Below are 21,473 nucleotides of genomic sequence, written 5' to 3' on the forward strand. Positions count from 1 at the left end.
GAAGATGCTGAATAAATGAAGCATTTTGAGGTGATTATGCCTTGCTGCATTGGGTGCGGCTCGGGCTTAAATAGACCGGTTCGTATTCACGTAACGGAAAAGTCGGCGCTCGAGTGAGATAATCAGATGGTGGTGGAGCTTCACCCGGCGGCGGGCCAACATCACCTTTTTTGAACCGGCTATTGCGGTAACTGTTCGTGCACTTCGTCAAAACCGGCTTGATCCAATGAGCATGCCAGCCTCTGGCATTAAGACCCCACTTGATCTGGGTGGGAAAAGAGATAGTCTTGGCCACCTTGCCATTTGCTCGCCCTGACATAGACATCGCCCTGACATAGACATCGCCCTGGCATAGACATCACCCTGACATAGACATCGCCCTGACATAGACATCGCCCTGACATAGACATCGCCCTGACATAGACATCGCCCTGACATAGACATCGCCCTGACATAGACATCGCCCTGACATAGACATCGCCCTGACATAGACATCGCCCTGACATAGACATCGCCCTGACATAGACATCGCCCTGACATAGACATCGCCCTGACATAGACATCGCCCTGCATAGACATCGCTCGCCCCGCTCGCCCTGACAACCCCACAACAAAAAATAGCTAAAAGCAAATCGGAGGAATGACGCAGCTATTTCCATGAATTCATTTGCCCACAGGCTACGTTTCATTTCCGAGTGGCCGGAGATACATAGAAAAGAAACCTTCCGAAGTGCGGAGCGAACACAAGTTTAATCCCGAAGACGACACTGATTCATCTATAAAGGGTTTCAATGGAAAAAGCATCTGTTTTTTTAGTCCAAACCTTGCGACTGGAGACCGGATCTTCGGGATTTTATGCGCCACAGGAGCTACCAAGTGGCGAAAAGGTTAGCAGACAAATTGAGCAGAAGGAATGGAGACGGAACGAGTTCAGAGACTCTCTTCAAAAGGCCGCTCCGACCGCTTCCCTGACTTAGAGTAATCAGTGACGTAGAAAGGCGACGATGGCTGCGCAGCGCGGAAATAATGCAGCCTCGACTGATTGTTGGTCGTAATCAGGGTTGATCTTGAAAACTAAATAGGAAAATTGACCGGCAGTGGTGACAAAGTCTGAATGGAAGGATAGGAGAATGAACCGCTAGACAGGAACAGGACGGGTCAATGTGTGGTGTAATCGATGGACGAGAAACTCGGCTCGGAAGTGTGGAGCGGTCGGCGCCTGGGCACGAGTCGATTGGCCGAAGTTTGAGGCAGGCAGCCATGGGATGGTGAGGAATGAACTGAGATCGAAGATAATATTTGACGACGGGGAGATGAAAGCGGAGAGCCAGGGTCGGATGATGAAAATTTGCGTGGAGATCGATCCCTGGAGCGTCGCACCTCGCATCGATGACAGATCAAAGAGCTGCGCTTGTACCACGTCGAGCTTCCGCTGATTGGAAGACGACATATCACGAAATATAAAGATTCTTATACTCTAGACATGACTGAATCAAACTAGCATACATATGTGAAGGCAGATGCGTCGATCGCCCTACGATGGTGCATGAAAGATGGCACAAGGAATGTTGTGTCGTTTTGTGGCCTTCGTCTTGATGCGGTGGGCGCAGATGTGAACCCGAAGGCAGAGGTTGAGGGTAACGCAAAGGAAAAAAAACGTTCTGGAATTTTGTGGAACGTGATTGCGGGTTGATTTTGGGAGTGATGAATAGGGCACTTATTTCGTATGAGGGCCATCAATCTCGGAGCGAAAACGGGAATGCGCCAGTGCTGGCTCTAGGCAACGACATTAATATGGGCCTCGCAAAGCCGCCTTGATCCACGGAGTGCGTGTACCAAATCGCTATATCGTCCGCGAAGACTGAACGAGAACGTGCATGTTCAATGGCGACGCGCGCTGCGACAACCTGGTGCCATCTGAGGTATTGTGCCGCCGGTGACCGCCAGCGGGAAACGGGTTAAAAAGAAGTTTGTCGATATTTTGGACATCTTTTGACCATGAATCGCTGAATTATCACCCGAAATGTGATTGATAGCGGCACATATGACAAAAGATGTCTATTATAAATCATCCAATTTTTTTCAACGACTTCGGGTACCTTTAACACTCATGATAACATATAACATGATATAACATGGTAACATATCGTTGTTATTCATATCGACGCAGAGCAAGTGCCCAGGTCACATGAAGTCAACGTCATGTCAGATCAAGAGCAAGTAGCCCAACCGATTTAGTTCTTCTGCTCTTCCAGTTAACATGCTGTATGGAAATCATCGGCGTGGACGTGTTTCAGCTATACTGGCTTGCTTAATACAAAGGGGAATAATAAATCACTTAGGTTCAACGCCCATGGGTCTACCTCAGGTGATCTATGGTGATGATGTGGTGAGGCCTCGCATGATGTAATGAACGCTGACTGGTAAGCTGTCATGTAGGTGATAATTAAATCAGACAATATAAAAAACTGAAAGGGAATTGCAGATACGCACATGTGAAAGGCAGCAATCCTTGTGTTCATCTTCACCGGTGACGTCACAGCTCAGGGACCTGATCTGGCACCAACACTTAATTCATTTCCTCATGTGCCAAACTGGTGTGTCGGGCGCACATGACGCCAAGGATGAAGTAAATTACGGCCAATGGAAGGCAACAAGCATAAAGGAAAAGTTGGTCTTGCATGGAATAGTTGTGCATGAAACAATTTAGTTTTCAATCGATTCCTTTCCATTCAAACCATTTGCACACTACTCTGTTCCCCGTCCTTCTGGCTTTTAAGATGTCTGAACCCGGTGTAATCCAGAGCAGGTAAAACACATATTGTCCTCGATGCGGTTCAGTTCGTCAGGGCTGCCCGATTTCTTAAAGGGAGTGTTCCACATTTGCATGAGGTTTTGAACTGGAATAGCCATCTTGAAGATCATTCGGTGCAGTTTGCTGCTCTGACCTTTTTGATACATAAAATCCTCTAGTTTCGGGGCTAAACGTCAGCGAAATTGTGCAGATTATTTCGAGGAGACCATTTCAAAGTCGCTGACCATCTATGATATCCATGACGTCATAAAAACGTCATCCGAATCCTACCATCTCATCAGCCATACAGGGGGAAGGCACAAAAAATATACTTGCTGAGTCGTTCATACCTAGCGGTCATGAGGCCGATTTCCAGATAAAATGGCCGTGAACTGGCTCTCAATCAACTGTGCGAGGTACGATGACGCAATCAAGCAACGACATATCGAGCAGCATATTTAAGACACAAAGAAATTGTGTTATCTAGAGCAGTCCATTTTACTTAAAGGCATCTAATTGTTATAATTGGGCTTGTTTCATCACATCTGGTGCATGCCACATCGTCCTGAAATGTGGAGCATTCCCTTTTATCAGTGTCATATATGATGCGATGATGCAATGAAACAATGACATATTGAGGAGTATATTTACTAAACAGAGAAATTGGGTTGTCAAGAACAGTGTTTTCGACTTAAAAGAATGCCGACATTCATGACTGAGATTATTTCATGATATCTGACGCGTTTTCCAACATCTTCACATGCAGATCACTCCCTTTAAGGTGAACAAAGAATAACCCATTCCAGTCGTAACAAGTGTGTGGACATGCTTCTGATCCAATAAAGTCCAGTCAATTGATAAACTGGCGATCCCAGGCTATGTTCGACTTGCGAACAGGCCTTCTGTTTATGTAGAGAACCAAAGGCCGACGACTATTTAAAATGATTTAGGTATATGCGTTCGTCTACCGTTATTTCAATGATTATTCGCAGACAGCGCCTCCCGGCTGTAATCAATGTACAACTTTTTACCTCAGTAATATAACAATTATCATCTATGTCTGCACGGTGACATGACAATTGTCATCTATATCTGCCCGGTGAACGGCAGCTCGGGCGGTAGCAGCAGGTTGCAGCTTTGCGGCTTATTTTTGGCGATAAAGTTCGCGACCTGTTTGGCTGATGACGCGAACTCGGCAAACAGGACAAATGTTGGCTGCCAGACACTCTTAGGTGCATACCCACATGTACATCCATTCAGTAACCAGTGAGTTTTTGTGATGTACTTTTCAGGTTGAGGTGCCAAATCTGCTACCTCTTTACTGATGATCCCACATCCTTGACACAATTAAGAGGATAGAATTGCAGCTAAATGTTGACGCTGTGCTGCTACAGCTGTCTGGGTGTGTAGGCCCAATACAATTTCTGTAAACGTGTATTATCTTATAAGCAACTGTATAACATATCTCGAAGAAACGTAGGACTTCAATTTCTACTTGATGACGCATCCATTCAGCACACTGACGCAATGAAATGTCTTGTAATGCATAATGACTCTGACATGGAATGATAACCACTACCGACTATGCATGCACTGTATTAAGCTGTAACAGTCTTGCATCGAATAAAACTCAGTATTCAGTCAACAGTCAGCCTAAAAAAGTGGCTAGTGAAGTATGAACTTTACGTATTTCAATAATAACCATATTTGGAGAAGACATTTCCCATGAATTTGCGGAAGGTTGAAGTCCTCTCAAGACGTGCGCTGAAAATTATGGATGGTAGATGTAGCTATTCGCACTCTTCAACGACACTAAAAACGTTAGCGCACCTTTGCAACCAAATCTTCAGTCGTTTATGGTCGGCCATGTGGCATTTTCTGCTTCAGAAGAGGCCTCAATTGACGCGAACGAGTGTCAAATCACTTGAGACATCCACAACATAATTGGTGCATTTACGACTACGCTATGCATATCGCGCACTTACTGTGTGAAGATCGGCACCACGGTTATGAAACAGCATCACGTGCGAAATAGCCCGTTATAATTTAGAATGGTGCCTTCGTCCAAGCAATGCAAATAATCTTTGGGGTTATTCTTCCTCAACATGTCGGCATTTAATCACGTTTCCATCAACCACCATCACCCGGCACCTTATGCATCCTTTGTCCCATATCATGCATACCGCCTATCACCGGAGCACGCGGAGTCATAGCTGACCAGGCGACACGGCCTGACCGTCGGGCCGCCCACCCGAGTACCGATCACCTGTGGCGCTCGGTCAGCCCACGGTCTGCGGCCTCTCCACGGGTGGAGTCTGTGGGACTGCGGCAGTCCCCGCCAGCACCGGGTGGGAGCTGCGCCACAGCGTAGATAAAACACTGTAACCGGTAGGCTCAAAACATAGATAAAATAAAACGAAACAGACCGTAAAACCTACACAACAGAAGCCCGAGCACGACATGTGTCGTGTATGAATGCCTGTGCATGCATGCCATGTGTCGACGGGGAATGTGTGCACATGTGCATGCATGCGTGGCATCTAAAGCAGATTCCAGCTTGCACGCAGCCCAGCCACGATCGCCGCTAATTGGCTACGCCGTCACCTTGTTACCCGGCAAAGACCAGGTCTGCTCAGCTTTCTTTTTGCAGGCATGTCGGCACGCGCATGACCAGACCCAGTTGGTCCGCAACGCTCTGAAGCACGTTGGACCGCAGTAGTCTTGCAACATTGGCTTGGTGTGTGTGTGTTGGTGTTGACGTCCTCTGTCAGTCGTCATACATTACGCTGATTACACCGATTACTCTTTCCCTTCCTTTTTAATGAAAGATAGTTTATTTTGTGACTCAAAGGTCGCCAACACTAACCTAGAGGATGCCAATCACCCTGCGGTATTCTTGCCTTGTTTGTTTGGCAGCTGCCATATTTTTAGCACAGTGCGTCGGTATCGCATTATTCAGTTCCTAACTTATGTGTTTACGTACGGTTCTACTTTCTGCGGCGGAGCGGGGTGGGCGTTCCTCTTCCCTTGTTCATGGGTAATATGCAGGCAAAAGCACTAAATATCAAGGCCAGGGTGGCCTCCCGACTTCGCGACTGCTAACTCGTGGACGGCTTAACAGAGGCTCGTGCAGTTCTTTCGCGCCAAATGTTTTCATGTCGAGCTCATTATCGCATCCATTCAGTTTTTAAAACCAAGAAACTTGTAAACTGGCCCGAATTGATGCGGCTCGCATGGCTCATGCCATTTTCAAATTCTACATTGAGTTACAGAGCTCCAGACAGCCTCGCCTGGCAACCTCTCGGAAGTAGTCAAGTCTGTAACTCATTGACCGTTGCTTCGGGATTTCTAAAAGTGACATAGTTGTACTTAAGGCGGAAGATGTCAGAAGACATTTTCATCGTTAACTGGAATTTAAGGTGAAATTTCGGTCTTTTTACTTGCAGATTTGTCGCAGAATGGGTCATATTCACGCAGATGTGCACGTGAATCGAATGTTCATGGTTTGAAAATCGTCTGGCAAAGCTTAAAGCCTTGCATGTATATATATATATATATATATATATATATATATATATATATATATATATATATATGCATATATATCGCCACTGAGCAGATCTCCGAAGTACTATTTTGTTGTATGACAAGCTGTAATTTAGGTGCGCTGTAAATTGTGGAAAAACTTCAGTATTTAACCATGCGCAACATCCTACTATAAGCAAGAGTTTGGACTTTGAAGTTTCAATGTTGGCAATGTTCGAAGAGAGCACTCGGGACCATGGTGGCCTCGTGCTGGTCCCTCCACTTCTGACCATGTTGGTCTCATGGGGGCCGGGCACTCGTGAACATAATTACAGCTTGAATATCAAAATCGGTGACAGGGGGGGGGGGGGAGGCGGGGTCAGTGGGGGTCAATTTGACGCCCCGGAAATCTCGGGAACTAAAAAAGCTAGAGACACCAAATTTACAGGGTGTCCTGATGTGTACGTGAACTCACTTAGGTCAAAGTTTGAGCTTTCTAGGTTATAACCTTCAGGTCAAATGAGGTCAAACAAGGTCAAATTCCAGGTTGGTCCTCGAAGTGCCCCCAGAACCTGGGCAATTGTTTCTAAGCAAAAGGTTGCAAGCCCATTTGAGGTCAGTGAACCTTTTTTGACCTGTTGAAGGCCATGATGACCAAAATCATACAAGACTGCTCTGAGTTTTGCATTTGAATAAGCGACAAAGATTACGCTAGGCAGTGTGTCCCTGAAAACAAAATGTCAACCCGGGTCATCTTAGGTTAATGACCTGCTCTGAGCTCTAAGAAATCAATGGAATATGTATAACGCGGTTCCTGTTGTTAATAAATTCGAAATGAGCACCAGAAACTATCCCATACAGCAAGTCCTAGAGTAATAAATTAGGTTGGTTTTGACCCTGGTCTTACCTTCATACCTAACCTTAGGTCAACGGAATTTCCACATTCAATATTTGTGTTGACTAAGAAAACATCTCAGAGATCTATGGCTTCGTCAAACACTCCGTTGTTGCATCAGATTGAACGATTCCCTAGAAATTGCCTTCGCTGAAACCACGGCCTTGACTTTGACCTGCCATAGGTCAGCGACCTTACAAGGTACATCTAAATTTTTAGGTCAAACGATCTACTATTCAATTGTCTACAGCTATGCAAAATTTGGCGCGGCTACGCCGCGCCGTTCAGAAACTATTTTGGAAAAACCTTCGGGAGGCAATTTGAACCCCCCACCCGAGCGCGTGTTAACCAGCGTCTCCTATTATACTGAAGGACGATTATTGCCACCGTAAGAACTCCATACTTGAAAAACCTTCATTTAGACAGAAAAACTTCTGGAGGTTTGCGGCCAGGGGCGTAGTTTCAAAGGACAAGGTAAGGGGAGAATGGACAATGAAAAATTACCCAACCTACCTATATGCCAGCAAGCAGGTTTTCCCCAATTTTGGCAAACTTTCTTCACAAAGTTGCGAGGGGTGGGGGCAGAAGCCCCCTCACCAAGTGAATAGGAAACTACAACCCTGTTTGCGACATTGTACACGACATATGTATCCGACGTGTTAGCGTCCTTGCCAGCGCAGCTTTAGACCTCTCGGCCATGACACGCTCCAGTTGTTCCTCTCGTCTCTGGACGCACGACCCTGTTGTCACTAAACTGTGCATCATTTCTGTTCCTACGCTCGTAGGTTACTGTGGAGACCATTCTCACTTCCTTAGCAGCCGTCTTCGTATCAATTCATGGATGTGTGTGGGATGGTTTGCGCGTGCAGCCAGCTTTACGTACCCCAAGGCATGACTCAGATGGATCGGGCGCGGAGAATATCACGACCACTCCACATAAAAAACGGCGAACCATTTTCCAGGAAACCTATTTTTAAGTTACATAATAAATAAATAAATAAATAAGTGAATGAATATGCATGTATATACATATCTATTTAAATCCATATTTACATATCTGGTCCGCTTGGCGACTTGAGTTGATGCGCGGTTCTGCTAAAACCCTCGCTGTCTTTGTGCGCTTTTTTACCCCGTGCAGAGTGCCGTGGACATCGTTCAGGCCACGACGAGTGAGCAAGAGGTGACACCTCAGCTGAGCACTATACTTCAATGGAGCCTGCTGCAGGCATGCCTAGTGGACCGTGGAGAGGAAACACTGGAGTGATTACTATAAGGACGTGGACACTCGTGAAAGTGGTCTTTTGAGGGGCTGCCGCTTTGAGTTGAATTCGTAGCGAAATAAATAAAAAACTTTATGTTCCCTGGGATGTCTCGCGCAACGACCAAAGCGACGCGAACGTGCGAGCTGGAATTTTATTAGCAATCCACAGGGGTGACATATGGGAAATGGCCATCTGCTGGTACGCTTGGCGTTGACCACCTAACGACTTATGACGTCATTGATAACAACAGTCCTAGATGTACCCTCCAGGTAAGATCTTCGTGATTCTGCATGAGAAAATCTTAAGGTCAATGAGACTACACCGATGCAGTTGGCGCCCAACCCTGGCTGACAGGCTGACACCTAGCACAACATAAATCCGCTCTGGCACGACATTTCGACTCAAGCAGCGAGCTGAGATCGATGACTAGCAGCGCTCAGATGACTTAAGAGTACAGCAGACGTGACACACATGAAGATGCTAACGCTTCACTTAACGTGCCGCGGGATATGAACGGGCGCGAAATCTCGCCATCCACCACAACATTGGGATTTCTTATGGACACTGCAGCCGCAACAATACCAACACGTCAAAAGCGACACGGAAACCAGGCAGTGATACTGAAGTAAGGGATGTAGACTGTATTTTCATCGTTTTTTACAAACTGTACACGCACACTAAACAACCAACATCTAAAACATTACTGCGGAGAAACGCTCGCAAGCGTTTACATTATGGCCAAGCAACACCTTTTACATAATATACTGTGAACTACAAAGCCATCCACGTGCCGCAAACCAAGTGGCATCAGATTGCGACCAACTGATGGCGTCATGTTGTCGGCGCGTTGATGGCTGTGGCTTCTGAGCTGGCCTGGGGCAGGCGCGCCGGTGCTCCGCAGCACGCCCGCCTGTCAGCGCGAGAGCTGTGCCGGGGCCGGCGTCAGGAAACCGGACATCTGACGAACTGGAAACCGAGAAGCCACCGTCAGCGAACGGGTCAAACTGCGGACGGGGTTCGGAGCGCCACGTTCTCTGTCGGTGTCGTCTTTGTGCCCAGAGCGCGCCGTGACTCAACGACATCGGCGCTGGCGAAAGGCAATCTCTGTACCGGATAACAGTGAACGCAACGCGATCTGTCCGCACCAATGTGGCTCGAGGACGGAGTAGGCGCAGAGATCGATCCGCGCAGCTGCGAGATGTGGGGCGAGGCGGTCACGTGCGCGGAACTTAACCGATTGTTAGCGCAAGACTAAGACACGAAGCACGGACACAAAAACGGCCTTCACCCGATCCCAGGCACTAAAGGTAGAAACATACAGTATCTCTCTCGAGCTGTACACCATCGGGAACGCACGTTGCTGGCGGCAGCATGATCACCTTCGATTGTGTATCTCAGCACCAGTGCTGGCCAGGCACGGAGCTGAATGCCGGTAAGAGCGTAGGCCAGACAGCAAGCTGAATGCCGATAAGAACGCAGGCCAAACGGCGAGCTGAATGCCGGTTTAATGTCGCAGCATCTGCAACAAGCCAAACAGGCTTTTTTACTTGAAAACTAGGTTCAGCGCCGGTGGTGGCGTGTCTTCACACAACTTTGTTCGGTCTCTATCTCCTTATTTTCAAGTGTCTTTCTGGAATTTTGGGCTGCCGACATTCATTCCGAGACATCTTAATACATGCCATATACCTGGCATGAGGGGAGAGGGCATACGCGCCTCGAGAGAGCACTGTGTGCTTACGCCTCTCAAGAGGATCATGTTGCCAAAGTTCGTGTGGGATGATTTTTGGAATTTACCGATGTGCTGACAGTTCAAACGCCCTTGCATCATCGCTATGCCATTCAGTAGCTTGAGCTTCATGACGTATTTGCAAGGTTCCCATTAAAGTGAAGCTCTTGGCAGAAAGCGAATTGATGCCTTCTTTACAACAGCGCAGTCACGGCATTCCGTGCACTCTTTTTCTGAGGGGGGGGGGGGATAGGGGGTGTGGAATCAAGAAACATTTGTTTGGTGGGACGCTTATTTCCTAAGCTCCAAGACAGGAGTGCAGCCCTCTCATATTTCCGTTTCCAAAATCAAGATCGTCGGTTAGGATATGTCAAGCCAAGCCACGATAACTTCAAATTCCTTTCATAGCGAGAACAAGATTATGCGTTTCATAACAACCCTGGGCTATTGCACTGCTGCAAAACGCTTTACAGCAACTGCACGTGTGTCGACCGATTTCGAAACGATTCTTCCTCACGCGAGCCCAAACGCCAAACGGCGCCTGGTTAGAACGGCCAATTCGTCACCGCGAAGTGCTCGATGTCTGGTGGCGCTGAGGACCGGGGACGTTAAGCTCCAGCTCCAGCTCCAGCCACAGTCTGCCCCAGCCTAAGCCCCAGCCTTAGCGCCACCCCCGGCCCCAGCCGCCTGGCTATTGGCCAGCTCCGATGGCGGCCTCCCCCGGGCCGCGCCCTCCCGCTGCTGCTTCCCGCCCGCCCGACGCGCCTGGCCTGTCTGCGTGGCTTCCTCAGCCCGGGACTGCGGTCCTGGGACCTCACCGGCGGTCCCAGGGCGCGATACGGCCGTCGGCTGCCCGGTTCGCCGCCGGCGGGCCGCCGCCTGCGCGTAGGCGGCTCGTTGCTTTGGCGCGCTGTGCCCCGCGAGCGACGGGTCGGCACCGTCGGCAACAAAGTCACGCTGGTGACGCCCGCCGCGAAGTATGATTCATTTCCTTGCGTCGGGAGCCCCGCAGAAGTATTTCCCGGTCAATATGCGTAGACTCTTTAACCTTCATTTCTTCAGGATCAAATGACTTTTAAGGTGTGAGCGCGCCCATTTATAAAATTTGGGGCATCAGGCCACGTCGCGGGGGACGCAAGCGAAAATGCATCTCAGACGAGGACAAGGATTTCCACTTACCTCAAATTCGGGTGTCATCGAGTGCCTTTGTTTCCACAGTGTCTGGTGTTGCCAGGAAGCAAGCAAAAGCGTTAGTCACATGGCACCAGCACACATGCCAAAGGCGCGCACTCATGTTAGTGTCAACAATCGTTGATCCGATGTTGACTTAAACGGTGATCTATTGCGGATTGCTGTGGATTGGGCAAAAGGAACACACATGGCGGAAAAATGCAACCGATCCGTCACCGATACGAGGGAACTGTGTCGCTGTTCAGGCCACCTTCAACGAGAGTGTACGGAGTGACACAAAAGTCCCAAAGCGGACGCAATAGTCGACGGTTCATTGCGTTGCATTGGCAGAGGAGAACGCAGTTCTTAGGGGTAAGAACGCAGTTCTTACCCAACTGCAGCGGATGATAGATTACGTTAACTTGCGTTGAAGGTGTTCAGGGGGCTATCTCCTGCTCCAAAAAAATGTTGTCCCTGCAGCCGTGTCTGTTGTTCATAATCGGCGAGTCTGCTGATCCACTATGGCTACCGTTTTTTTCAGGAATCGCGAAGATTAGCTTTGGCATGTCTGATTGCTGGCAGTGGCTGCGATGTGTTCTGTAACGGCAGGCGGCAACAAGCGTCCTCCGGTGATAACATTACATTACACGATTACACGACGTCACCACCTCCTTTCATCCAGCTCCAAGGTCCCAGTTAATGACTGTTCCGTGACGAACTGCTACAACGCATCTGCGCAGGGGCAACAGCTGCAGATTCACACGTCGACGTGGAGGCGTCGCAGGGTCGAGTCAGAGCGTGCGTGCCAGGAAGAAAATGAAGCTTTGAGAAACTGAACACCACTTAGAGTGGCCGAAAATGACGAGTGAGAGTGAGAGAAAGAGAAAGAGAGAGGGAGAGAGAGAGAGAGAGAGAGAGAGAGAGAGAGAGAGAGAGAGAGAGAGAGAGAGAGAGAGAGAGAGAGAGAGAGAGAGAGAGAGAGAGAGAGAGAGAGACTGAAGAGAGAGAGAGAGGAGAGAGAGAGAGAGAGAGAGAGAGAGAGAGAGAGAGGAGAGAGAGAGAGAGAGAGAGAGAGAGAGAGAGAGAGAGAGAGAAGAGAGAGAGAGAGAGAGAGAGAGAGAGAGAGAGAGAGAGAGAGAGAGAGAGAGAGAGAGAGAAGAGAGAGAGAGTAGAGAGAGAGAGAGAAGAGAGAGAGAGAGAGAGAGAAAGAGAGAGAGAGAGAAGGGAGGACCGGGCTCCCATTTGTCAATGCCGTTCCCAAGTGCGATTAACTCTAGCTGTCAAGATAGCGGCGGGGCGTGACGGACTGCACGACCAGATGGGCAACGTAATCAGGAGGGCCGCCCGCCAAACTACGGCTCATATCCGCACAGAATATATATCAGCCGCACAGCTCGGTGATTCGCTCATCGAACAGCTGATGCTGTGTCACGTGACCTTTCAGTCACTTAATGCCAGCGCGACTTCCGAGCGACGCGGCGCCCATTCGACCGCTCTTGTGGCCGATGGCGGCGTGTCACACGAGTGCCAGGCGTGTTACAAGTGTCAGTGCGCGGTGTCACTCACAGGGCGAGTTGGCCGGCAGGCTGACGCGGTGGCTGTACAGGCGGGTGCTGCCCACGCTCCGCATACTCCCTGCGGACAGACCGGGGAGCGAGTCACAAGGCGGCTGGCGGCAGCACGAGGGGGGGGGGGGGCGCCTTCCAGGCCCGCCGTTAGTCACGGTAGTTTACATTGCCGGGAGGACTTCATAGCCGGCAGCCGGTGTCGGATTTATCGCCCGGCCGCTGGTGTCGCGGGCGACAGGGCAGTCGCTGCTCTCCGAAGCTGTGTGTGAGAATCGTGGCAGGGTTGGCGCCCTCTCGGTGGGCAGCGTCCCAGCACGGGAACACACAACAGGCATCACGCCGTCAACGTGCCTGCAAGCGGCTGGAAATTGTGGAGTGTGCTGTCTCAGCGTTGTGAGCAACCTACCGGGTAAAAATTCACAGTTTTCACTCAGGCTTGCAGGTCAGATGCATCGGAGCTAACAAAGCACTCCCGTGCAGTTTCGTAACTGAACAATTTTACACAAGGAAAACGAATCGGCAATTTTTATTTTTCTGGAACGAAAAGATAATTATGGTTGCAAAACGCAGCCTGCAATCTCAACGGCTTCAAGCAGACTGAAACAATGCCATTTTTGCGACCTGTATTCGGCCATCAGTGTTTTGCTGTATCACGTATCGTTGATGGTATGATATAAAACATGTGTTGAGCCTGTCATCATGCAAAAACTAGGAAGAGTTACTAGAGCGCAAAACGAAGGCCTCTGACAGGAGAGATGCGACAGGTATCGGAAACATACGGAGCAATTTTTGCAACTTGGTTTAGCAAAATGCTTTTTTGTTAGAATTATAGCATGCTTTCGCTGACCGCCGCTTTCGAGCTGTGCGGCGCTCCCTCTAACTCGACCCACGGCCTGGATCCACGGCCAGCTGTCAGCTTCTGCGAACCAAATTACGTCCGAAAGCCCCGAGACAGTCCCGTGGCTGGCATTTCGGGTGCGACGGCGTTGTCCCACGAACGGTGCCGACACCCCGAGACCACCCTCGCCGGCACGCTGGTCGTCGCGCCGCACGCGAGTCACGCCACGCACACCGCGCCATCACGCAATGAGGCGGCACGTGAAAGGCGGTGGGGGGGGGGGGGGGAGATCTGGCTGGAGCAGTTAACGGAAGTTTATGCAGGGCCCCGGTCTAATTGCATGTTTCAAGGCGTGCAAGTCAAAGTCAGCTAGCCCGGACAGATATACAGCGACAGCTTCTGATGACCAATCTCAATAATTAAAGGCCCTCTTTGGAATTTCTCGGCGACTCTTAACTTCATCGCGATGGCTGCACGCAATGGCGCGATGGCTGCGATGGCAGCGTGGCAACGACCGCACAACACCGGCCGCCGGCACACCTGGCGCTATTTCCGGGCGGACGACCGAGAGAGCCGATGAGAATGCTTAGGCCCGAGCCCAGGAATCGTCGTCGGCGGCAGGTGAGCTGTCTGCAGCAGCAGCCTCACACGAGCCGGGTTTATTTGGTCGGCGGGTGGCAGCCCAGCAGGCCCCGGGCCTGGTAAACGGAGCCACCCTCCGCGCCTGCGGCGGCTGCTTGAGGGATGCCGCCGCGTGCAGACGTGCCACGTGCTCGTCCTAAGATAACCGTGTGGCTGAATGATAATTCGACTGTTCGCCGTTATGTTCTCGTAACATTTCACAAGGGCATCACCGGAGCAGACAGACCGCAGCACTTAATGCAGCACGCAGAACAGAAACCAATTAATCGGTCGGTAAGTAGGCAGAATTAGACCAGTTTTTATGAACACCCACGACATAACGCTTAAGCTACTCAGTGTCTACTTCCCTTTTCGGCGACACCAGTTAAAGCATTTTGTGGCGTGACATTGTTTTTAGTGACTATTCTTACTTTTCCGTAACGTGCAAGCTGGCCAACTCGGTCTGGACCAGATAATTGTACCTTCACACATCACCAAAAGTGCGCACCGGTTAAACCCACGTTTGTTGCTTGTATGAAATTTCTGTCGAAAGAAATCACAAAGTGGAAACGAGATGAAAAGAGCATAGCTAGCCAGAACGATGTACTTACCAAGGGTGGAGATCTTCATTCGTTTTGTTCCGAGGAGTATATCCTTGTAGCTCTGCCGAAACGACGAGCTTCGGGCGCCGTATATGACCGGATTGAGAGCTGAGTTCAAATATACACACCAGTAGGCCTGAGAAACCGTGGCAGTGTCACAAAAACGGTCACACTGAAAGGTCACAGACGCGGTCACACTGAAAGGTCACCGAAGCAGTCAGACTGAAAGGTCACCAAAGCGGTCACACTGGAAGGGCACAGGAGCGGTCACACTGGAAGGTCACCGAAACGGTCACACTGAAAGGTCACCAAAGCGGTCACACTGAAACGTCACAGAAGCCGTACCACTGGAAGGTCACCGAAGCGGTCACACTGGAAGGCCACAGAAGCGGTCACACTAAAAGGTCACCATAGCGGCCACACTGAAACGTCACAGAAGCCGTCCCACTGAAAGGTCACCAAAGCGGTCACACTGGAAGGTCACCGAAGCAGTCACACTGAAAAGTCACAGAAAGGTCACACTGGAGGGCCCAGGCAGTGCTCCGTGCGGAGGCGTCACTAGGACACTGAGCACACCCTATCCCAAGGCCTATGTCTGTAAAGCACATCCTCAGACGGAGTCTGGACGAGAGTTGCATATCTCTACAGATCGCAATGAGCATCCTGTTCCAAACGCAGGTAATACTGTGGGCACTGTTACGCGTATCGTTGTTAACGGCCTTCCTGCACGCGTATAGAAATTAGGGCATCAGACAAGTGACGAAGTGCGTGGGTTATTCAGACGGGAGCCGACGCGTCAGGCATGTTGCATCGTCAGGAGCCGACGCATCAGGGATGTTGCATCATCAGGAGCCGACGCGTCAGGCATGTTGCATCATCAGGTGCCGACGCATCAGTCATATTGCCTCATCAGAAGCTGATGCATCAGTCATGTTGCATCATCAGGCGCCGACACATCAGTCATGTTGCATCATCAGGAGCCGACATAGCAGGCATGGTGCATCATCAGGAGCCGACACAGCAGGCATGTTGCATCATCAGGAGCCGACACAGCAGGCATGTTGCATCATCAGGAGCCGACACAGCAGGCATTTTGCATCATCAGAAGCCGACACATCAGGCATGTTGCATCGTCAGGAGCCGACGCATCAGGCATGTTGCATCATCAGGAGCCGACGCATCAGGCATGTTGCAACATATCCCGCGCGGCGATGTGCTCCCATTTTGCCGGAGCACTGAACACGCTCGGTGACTTGGGCAGAGCAGTTGCAGCGTTCTATGGCATGGCTCCTGAGCTTACTAGCTCAGGCGAGCTCGCTGTGCTCCTAACGCGAGCCACATTCAACGCAGTTCTGACAGAGTATATATGTTCAGTCGATAATAATTAGAACCTTCTTGCTGCCATTTAGGACGAGATCATTTTGCGGGCCGCATACTGCCCGCAAAAATCGCCATCCGCCAACGACTTTCGTAACAAACACGAGGCAGCGCGTACAAGAGGGAAACGCACGGCATCGGGAAAGCAAGCAGCCGTCGCCTTCTTCGCCCTCGCACGGGAACTGGTCCCCAGCTCTGCACCCAGGTTGGACCCAGCCCTGCCCCAGATCAATCGCCAGCCCTTCTCCAGGTCGGATCCCAGCTCTGCCCCCAGTTCGACCCCACCCTGGCCCCAGGCGTCAGCACTCGACCACAGTCCACCTCTCAGACGGCCGAGACTGACCAGAGCTTGATTGGGTGGCCACCGTGGCCGGCTGCCCGCGGCCTGAACAAACGCCACTGCATCGATCAGGTAAGTGTTTGCTCCCTTTGACATCGGATTGCCACGGCTGGGCGCTGGAGAGGTGCCGGACGTGTGGCAGGCTTCAGGTCTTCCCGCGGGGTCAGCCCGGGCGCTGAGGCAGCCACTGCTCCTCAGCTCGTGTGCCGTGCCGACGCCGAAGAAAGGAGCCGTTTGCACGGCTAACCAAGTGGCGATTCACGCGCGGAGCAGGCGGCCGTAACGGGAGGCTGACCGCCGGCGAGCCGCAGGATGGGAGCGGTTTATTGGCCGAGTTGGTTTGCCTCACTCTCTCATAACTTTATGACGTCCACTAAGCGGGACATCAAGGCACTGCGCCGCCGGTCGACCCCGCGACCTTGGGCGGCCGATCCAGAGCAATCTGGGGCGGCCCGCGCCGAGCGGCTCACAGAACGCGTCGCCCGGCGGCGGCCGAACGCGCCTCCTGACCCAGCCACCTTCCATACGTTATGGCTCGACTTCATATTGCTCCCACCGGAGTGTTGGGTCCGCAGGCCAGTGGAGCGAGAGCCCTTGTGGCCAGGGATCCGCCGCCTGGTGCGAGGGGAGGGCCAACTGTTGCGGCATTTTCTCCCTTGGTATGATAATAGAGGCCAGCTGCGCTCTGTGCTTGTCGTGGAAAGAAGCAGAAACGGAGGAGTCTTTCTTATCCTGGTGCAAGTTTACAACTGGAACGCAGATTTACAACGCACCTTATGTGAAAGCATCAACGCGGTGAGATCACAGTGGTTACAACTAATTATTATCGCTTAGGCGCTCTCTTAGTCGCCGGTCAGGAAATAATTACAGACATTATCAGCGTACCATATCTATGCCCCTTAAGCAGAACGACAGTCTCTAGAAATGGCTGGTAGACATCAGTACTCATGTCCACATTAACTTATGTTTATTTTCGGCACAACCATCAGAACGCCTGCAACGGAAACATAACTGGTGCCTTTCCAAAATCATGGGGGTCTTGATTGAGTTTAATCAATAGGATTTAGCTTCGAAATGTCGGAGGGTATTCTGTTACTGTCGATATTGCTGTTAAGTAAAGAATGTTTTTTTCTAAGCCAATGGTTGAATTCTGCAATTGATGGTCTGCGAACGTTCGTTGCTTGGCCAATTTACGTTCATAGTAAAACACAAAACAAAATGTAACCATTGGCTCTTGATTAAGTGGCGTTTTCAGTCAACTCTTTATAAATAACACCAATAGGCGCCATGTTAAGGTGCAGAACCCTAGCGATGGAAAGGGGCGGACGGGGAGAGGAAGGGCGGGGGGACCTGAGTCCCTGATGGAAAGAAAGTTCTACCCACGACCAGAACAGTTACATTCATCCCAACTCAGGCTATCTTCACGTACCTCCTGAAGCTTCCCATTGAAGGAGTCGGGTCTTCCGTAAAATCTAAGTTAACTTTGAAGCAAGTTTTGGGCAAATTGCATTCAATTGTCGGTTGTTTTTCCAAAAATCTTCTCCCGCCTGTAATAATCCCGCGAGCGTCCGTCTAACGACACAACACAAGCCCCATACGAGAAAGAAAACACACGGTGATGCTTTCAGCATCAGGACTTCCTGACCTACAGAGTTAACCCTCAAGACCCAATGCAGCGGTGGTAAACTCCTATTTCCGGTGCTTATGACTTGCTGGGTTCAAAAACTGTGCTTGGAATGAGAATCTTTCGTTCATTTTACGAAAAACAAAGCACAAGCTAGCTGTTTTCGAACAGCTAACGCCCTCAGACAAACACGTCTGAACAGGTCAGCAAGAGTTCCCAAACAGCTGACCTGCTGCTCCTCTGTCAACAACAGCCTACAAGGAAAGCGCACGGGCGGACGGCGCCGCGCGCGACACATAGAACAAAGGCGCCTTTGTTTGTCGCAACCTGCGGGTATCTTAGGAGGGCTGGCAAAATGTTCCGCGAGGAAAACGAGCAGCTTCCGGCCCTAGCAACCACCCATAGTTCCAGCCGCAGGTGGGACCGAAATAACCCGACCAGTGGGACTTAATGTTGGACTAGCAGACTTTACTAGCTTGCAGCAGCCGGATTAGCACAAACTCCATCAAATTATCAGTGTCGTCATGCCATCAAAGCAATTTGCAGTGACACAAATGTAAAAATTCCGTGCGATCTTCTTATTTGCACACTTGATTCCGTTCTTTAAAAGATGGACATCAAATACTGGATGGGAATTAAGGAGAGCTTCCGAATGGCCGTAAATGTGTTAGAATCGACCAGCTAAGCGAAGGTGTATTTCCGAGGCAACAAAACCGCAGCGGCCAAATACTACGGCGTTCAGTGAAAACTTAGATGGTGACAAGTAACGCGATTCGAATTACGATGGGATCAAATGTTTTATAACTTCAAGTAAACTGGCTGACTTCGACTTCCGATAATTTGATGTTAGCTCCGGCCAGCGCCATAAATCAGCCGCGCACTCGATACTATAACTCGACTAATTAAACCTTCGAGCGAGCCATCGACTCGCACGTGCAGACACACACAGGACAGAGGGCATCCTCTGCCCCGCAGTCAACAGCTCGTCATGCAAAGCCGCACCAACCAGAGACTCTGACGGAGCCGGACCTCGGGGTCGGACCCGCACCCGCGCGTGACGCACGCAATGTCAGGCGCTGTCGGTCGCCGCCGGAGACGCGCCGCGCCACGAACGCCGCGGACCGCGGTGCGCTGCCCCTAATCGCCGCCGGCGGTCCCGGCGCGCCTGCCAGACGGGGCGGTGGGAGGGAGAGGGAGTGGGAGGGAGAGAGAGCCTGCCAGCGGCCCGCCGGGCACTCCATTAGGATGACATCGAAACGCTCAGCAGTGCGCGCGTTGTCTTCCACTCCCGACCAGCCCGTTGTCACGCTCGCGCTCCCCTCAGCGGCGCGGTGTATAATCCTAGGTGCATTCTTTTATTGGCTCATCGGTCATCGGCTCGCGCTGACGTCAAACGCTGTAAGGTGATTCCCTCCGCTTGGTGGCGCTAGATGTCGCTGTCAGGCAGAATTACCCGGAATGTCTCTCCACATCGGGGCCTGGCGAAAGCCAGAAAAATCACATTATCGTCACACGGTAAGCTGCTGATAACGTTAAGCCTTATGAGTGCTGTAATGTTTAAGCTGGGCAGTGCTGGATCACGTGCGGCACATTTTGCTGCTAGAACCGTCAGAAAACTTTAAGACCAGACTTGAGTGTGCAAACCGCCGACTTCATCTGCCCCATTGCAACATGTCACCCTTTCAACACGGGCCTTGATCCACATGTCGCGAGGCTTGCACTGAGCAACGTGAGTCTGATACTTTCGCCCATTAAGGCATTTCACTATTAAAGGAACCACGTGACTAATGCGTCTGCTCGCCGTGACATTCGCGACAAACAGAAAATGTCAATTGCAGTATGGTAAGCAAACCATATTCGAATAGTAAAACATTCCAGAATTTACGCCACGTCCCTGACTTAGATCATTCACTGGCACGCAAGCCGTTTCCACGTGAGTAACCAACAACAGGCCATCTCTGTGTTCCGTTGTTCGAAACGGCAACACCGGCTGTGGTCCATCTCCGATCTTATCAGGTCTTATCTTCCGATCCCCTCTTCCCTCCGGGTCGTGTCCAAAGACAACAACCGCTGCTGCAGAGCTGCCCACAGGTGGACTCTGTCTCGGAGCAGCACGCGAGCTCGGGCGGAGGTCGTCCAGCCTGAGCCCAGGCTGGCGGCGATAACCCGCCCACCTCGGCCGTCACGAACGCGGCGCAGCTCCGGGGACGCCTTGCCCCCGAGGCCGGGGTCCCGGCACGGGCCCCGCGCCTCAGCGGTCCGCTCCCCTCACTCCTAATCCTGGCTCTGCGCGCCACCCGAATCTCCTCACCCCGATACCCGACTCCCCGCACCCCAACGCCGACTCCCTGCACCCCAATACCCGACTCCCCGCACCCCAATACCCGACTCCCCTGCACCCCAATACCCGACTCCCCGCACCCCCACACCCGACTCCCCGCACCCCAATACCCGACTCCCCGCACCCCAACGCCGACTCCCTGCGCCGCACCACCGGAGCCTCGCAACAGGGCACATAATCTACAATGAAGTTAAATATATCCTTAGGTCTGCCGACGTTCAGTGACATAGAGTCATATGTCTCACTGCGGGGTTGAGCAGGAACCTATGTGCACGGTAACCCCGGGGCATATGCACACCACCCTCCTTAACAAACTTGTGGCATTCACTCATGTGCACGTGAATGCTGGCAATTAAAAGTTCTATGCAGACACGGAAAATTAAGAAGATCGAAAGCACACGACACCGTTTGCGGCAAGCAAAAAATTGCACGCGGCTGCGGAGAGCTACAGTTTTCCAATGTTCTTTTAATCATCAAATCAAATCAAATCAAAATGAGCCCTCTCCTGACTGAAAATCCTGCGCACGCCCCTGTGGTTGAGTAAGAACGCCACGGTATTCTGCCTGCGATGCGCCACTCACTATGGGTTGAGTATGAGGGGCGCGGTATGCTGACGGCTGAGGCGCCACTCACTATGGGTTAAGTAGGAGCGGCACGATATGCTGACGGCGGAGGCGCCACTCACTATGGGTTGAGTATGAGCGGCGCGGTATGCTGACGGCTGAGGCGCCACTCACTATGGGGTTAAGTATGAGCAGCACGGTATGCTGACGGCTGAGGCACCACTCAC

At 51.1% G+C, this 21,473-nt stretch overlaps 1 protein-coding gene across 1 annotated transcript in view; it reads right to left on the reverse strand.

Annotated features, from left to right (window-relative positions):
* Window positions 1–8,642: 8,642 nt before the first annotated feature.
* LOC119090140 (octopamine receptor 1) overlaps window positions 8,643–21,473 on the reverse strand; it is a gene marked incomplete in the record, with an annotated part of 136,786 nt that continues 123,955 nt past the window's right edge. Inside the window, 3 exon segments of the mRNA XM_037212934.1 lie at window positions 8,643–9,442; window positions 12,939–13,007; window positions 15,011–15,137. Of these exon segments, the coding sequence (XP_037068829.1) occupies window positions 9,390–9,442; window positions 12,939–13,007; window positions 15,011–15,137 (249 nt within the window).

This window comes from Pollicipes pollicipes, unplaced genomic scaffold (genome assembly GCF_011947565.3).
Source record: "Pollicipes pollicipes isolate AB1234 unplaced genomic scaffold, Ppol_2.1 Scaffold_3087;HRSCAF=3621_pilon_pilon_pilon, whole genome shotgun sequence".
NCBI classification, from domain to species: domain Eukaryota; kingdom Metazoa; phylum Arthropoda; class Thecostraca; order Pollicipedomorpha; family Pollicipedidae; genus Pollicipes; species Pollicipes pollicipes.